The sequence below is a fragment of the Rattus norvegicus genome, chromosome 5, assembly GCF_036323735.1.
Source record: "Rattus norvegicus strain BN/NHsdMcwi chromosome 5, GRCr8, whole genome shotgun sequence".
NCBI classification, from domain to species: Eukaryota; Metazoa; Chordata; class Mammalia; order Rodentia; family Muridae; genus Rattus; species Rattus norvegicus.
Window position 1 is genome coordinate 62,874,096 of NC_086023.1, and position 4,046 is coordinate 62,878,141.

Here is a 4,046-nt window from a genome sequence, read left to right on the forward strand (position 1 = left end):
AGGCAACACTTCAGATCAGCCCAGCTTCGATGGAGGGGCCTGCGGCAGGGTGGCGGGGTTCTCCTAGAATCACAGAGTGGCAGGAGTCCTTAGGATCAGAACCCAGCAAGCAGTTCCCCCTCACGCACCTGAAACCATTGGGCATTTTCTCAGTGGTACAGCCCACATTCTGACAGTACCCATGAGCTGGACTTCTGAACTTGGTGCTTGTGACATGAAAGGAAACGTTTCCTTTACAAAACCCAAATTTCTGGGGGAGACACAAAGGCTGGCCAAAAGAGAATGGAAAACCCAGCTGTCTACTGTCCTGCCCAACCCATATATCACATAGGCAGTGTGGTCTGTGCACCGGGATGTCTTCAAGCTTGGGGCCTATCCTCACTGTCAGCCCTGTAATTGACTCCTGAATGATATATTGAATGATATATCACTTCTAAGGGATACTTTACATTTTTAAAACCTCAGAAGAAACAGATAGGCTCTTGCTTGTCTTCATGTTGACACCCGACCACTTGTGGCTATTTGGAGGGGTGCTGTGTGGAAGAAGGACTGACTGCCATGGGGATGGGGTTTCAGGTGAGGCTACAAGAAGCACAGCTCAGGTCGCTAGCACTCTGACAGCCTTCTCAGGAATGGAGGAAGGAAAAACCACTGTCAGCACAGCAGGTTACTAAGTATATCTAAGACCTGTTATGGTTGCCGTGGTGACGCAATGTTTTATTGCTGATGGTAATGACATTGTTGTCCAGGTAATTGTTTAATTTCATAACTAGTTCCCTGCTAGAATTTTCAACCTGTTAGGGTCAAGTACTGTGCCTTTTTTCATTGCAATGTCCCCTAAACCTGGAATTATATCTAGCTCATAGGCGATGTCCAGTAAGTGCCTCTTAACCCAGACTAAGTTACTGCGGCCCTAACTTGGTGACAGTTACTGAGTCTATGCACAACAGAACAGTGCTGTCAGTTTCCCAGTAAGAACCAAGGAAGCATTGGAAGGATGACTGCCTGGGAAGGTCAGGTCATTTCAGTGACTGTGGCAATGAGTCCATGTGCTCAAGGCTGCAAACAAGTGCTCAGTACTGTTTTGAGGGTTCTCGTGGTAGTGTTTGGTTTTGTTTTATGCTGGCCCAGAACAAATTGTAGTGTTGAGAGGAACTTAAAATTCTGAGGTGTGCATCAAGCTTCCCTAGAGTAAGCAGGGCAGGCCAGTGGGTTGTTAGGGGCACAGCCGGGGATTATGGTGTAGACGAAGTGAAACGGAAGGAAGATGAGGGAAACTTCCCTCAGAGCTCTTGGTCCAAGGGCTCTCCCAGCCTCACGGACCAGAGGATAGAAGAAGTGTCAACAAGATTCTCGGCCTTGGCACTGTGGTATCAGTATGGTCTGCGCTAACTCCCAAAGCAATGTCCATGTCATGGAGCTGTTGTCTTGACTGCCATCCTCTCCAAGAAAGCGCCCTTGTATTTCCCGAGGGGGGTTTCTGCTGTTTTTCATGTGTATTGGCTACTCATAGACTTTATTCTCTCTCCCTCTCTCTCTTTTTCTGTGTCTGTCTGTCTGTGTCTCTAATCTCTCTCGTGTGTCTGTGTTATGCATGTGTGTTCACATGTCCATGTGCATGTGTGTGCATGCACATATGCACATCTGTGTGGAGGCCAGCAGTGGACACCTGGTATCTTCCTCAACAGCTCTCTTATTTGCTGAGTCAGGCTCCCATAGTGAACTGGGACATGATGATTTGACTTGCCTAACTGGTCAGTTTGCCACAGGAATCCCTGAGATTTGCCTCCCAAGCACTGGGAAGACAGACAGGCCATTATGGGAATCTGGTTTTCTATTAAGGTGATGGGTATCTGAACTTCGGTCCTCATGGTAGCTCAGCCAGAGCCCCGTCCACTGGGTCATCCCCAAAGGCCCCCTCTCTCACACACATCCCCCTAAGGCCCCCTCTCACACACATCACCCTAATACCTCCCTCTCTCACACACATCCCCCTAAGGCCCCCTCTCTCACACAATCCCCCTAAGGCCCCCTCTCTCACACACATCACCCTAACACCTCCCTCTCTCACACATATCACCCTAACGCCCCCTCTCTCTCTCACACACACACTTTATTCTTTTAAAATATGTGTCAGCAGTTGTATTTGAAAAGCTATTCACAGAAACGATTTCAGACAGAAGTGATGCTTCCTTCCTTCAGAGGGGTCTTCTGCTTCTGTGGTGGATTTGAAAGCACTAAACTCATAGGCACCCCATTTGAAAGCAGCACTCGCAAATGCCTGTACCCTCCTGATTTGCCTCAGTGCTATGGTGCTGCCTGGGATCCCATTGCAAAGGGGAGGAGGTTTACTTCTGGATGGGTACCCTGCACACTGGTCCTTGGACTTCAAGACCTGTTCTTTCTCCCCACAAGGCTGCCAGCAGAATACCAAGGTCCCTTAGCGACATCCCCAGGCTGCAAAAGCCTCAAGAGTTGGACTAACTCCTTTGACCCTTGTTTTACCCAGAATCGTATCCATCTCTTATTTCTCTTGGATGCTTTACAGAGATGTTTTATACACTTTGCCATTTTTCTCAATTGTCCTCTGCAGGGAGGATAATTCAGCTTAACTTGGTACTAGGTTAGAAAGTTAAATATCCCCTAGTGTGTATTTCCTAGAACTGAACAATTTCACAGAGACTCCAAGACTGTCACGGTGTCTCCAGCTTTTGGTAGGACAAGGCTTTTCTTGGCTGCCCAAGAGCATTGGGGAGTAAGACAATGTTGGAGCTGATTGTTGAATTCCTGCAGGTTTCAGAAAGGATGTACCATGGACAGGTTCAATGAGACCTCCCCCGTATCCCACTTCATTCTCCTGGGCCTCTCCGCCCACCCAAGGCTGGAGAAAACCTTCTTCGTGCTCATCCTGCTGATGTACCTGGTGATCCTGCTGGGCAACGGGGTCCTTATCCTGGTGACCATCCTCGACTCCCACCTGCACACGCCCATGTACTTCTTCCTGAGGAACCTCTCCTTCCTGGACATCTGCTACACCACCTCCTCGGTCCCCCTCATTCTGGACAGCTTCCTGACCCCCAGGAAGACCATCTCCCTCTCAGGCTGTGCCGTGCAGATGTTTCTGTCCTTCGCCATGGGAGCCACGGAGTGTGTGCTTCTGAGCATGATGGCGTTTGATCGCTATGTGGCCATCTGCAACCCCCTTAGGTACCCAGTGGTCATGAGCAAGGCTGCCTATGTGCCCATGGCCGCCGGCTCCTGGGCAGGTGGTATCACCAATTCTGTAGTTCAGACATCTTTGGCAATGAGGCTGCCGTTCTGTGGGGACAATGTCATCAACCACTTCACCTGTGAGATCCTGGCTGTCCTGAAACTGGCCTGTGCTGACATCTCCATCAATATCATCAGCATGGGGGTGGCCAACGTGATCTTCCTGGGGGTCCCAGTTCTGTTCATCTTTGTCTCCTACATCTTTATCCTCTCCACCATCCTGAGGATCCCCTCTGCTGAGGGGAGGAAGAAGGCCTTCTCCACCTGCTCTGCCCACCTCACCGTGGTGATTGTCTTCTATGGGACCATCCTCTTCATGTACGGGAAGCCCAAGTCCAAGGACCCACTGGGGGCAGACAAGCAGGACCTTGCAGACAAGCTCATCTCCCTCTTCTATGGGGTGGTGACCCCCATGTTGAACCCCATCATCTACAGCCTGAGGAACAAGGATGTGAGGGCTGCTGTGAGGAACCTGGTGGTTCAGAAACACCTAACTGAGTGACTGTCACTGAATCCAGACTGTCACAGTGCAGGACTTCCAAACTCTTCACTGTGTTTGTGAAGAAAGACTGATGCAAGGAAGAGGAGGGACTTCCCCAAGGGCTAGGCCACGACCTCTGCACCAAGACTACAAACAAACCTAGTTTTCTACCAATGTTCCTTAAGCCACCGATGCTTCTGACTAGCGGGCTAGAAGGGAAAGCCTTGGCATCTCTGGAGAGAATGGCTGGCTAGCGGCTTTGTGCTCAACCGTGGTGGCATCACAGAACTACTCT

General features: G+C 50.1%; 1 protein-coding gene across 1 annotated transcript; it reads left to right on the forward strand.

Moving 5' to 3' along the window:
- The first annotated feature begins 2,812 nt into the window (after positions 1 to 2,812).
- Positions 2,813 to 3,772, forward strand: Or13c7 (olfactory receptor family 13 subfamily C member 7). Its single transcript, NM_001000414.1, has one exon. It carries the CDS (start codon positions 2,813 to 2,815, stop codon positions 3,770 to 3,772), a length of 960 nt encoding a protein of 319 aa, NP_001000414.1.
- The last annotated feature ends 274 nt before the right edge of the window (positions 3,773 to 4,046 follow it).

Coding starts and splice junctions, on each gene's coding strand:
- Or13c7 (NM_001000414.1), top strand. CDS start 2,813: ATGGACAGGTTCAATGAGACCTCCCCCGTATCCCACTTCATTCTCCTG.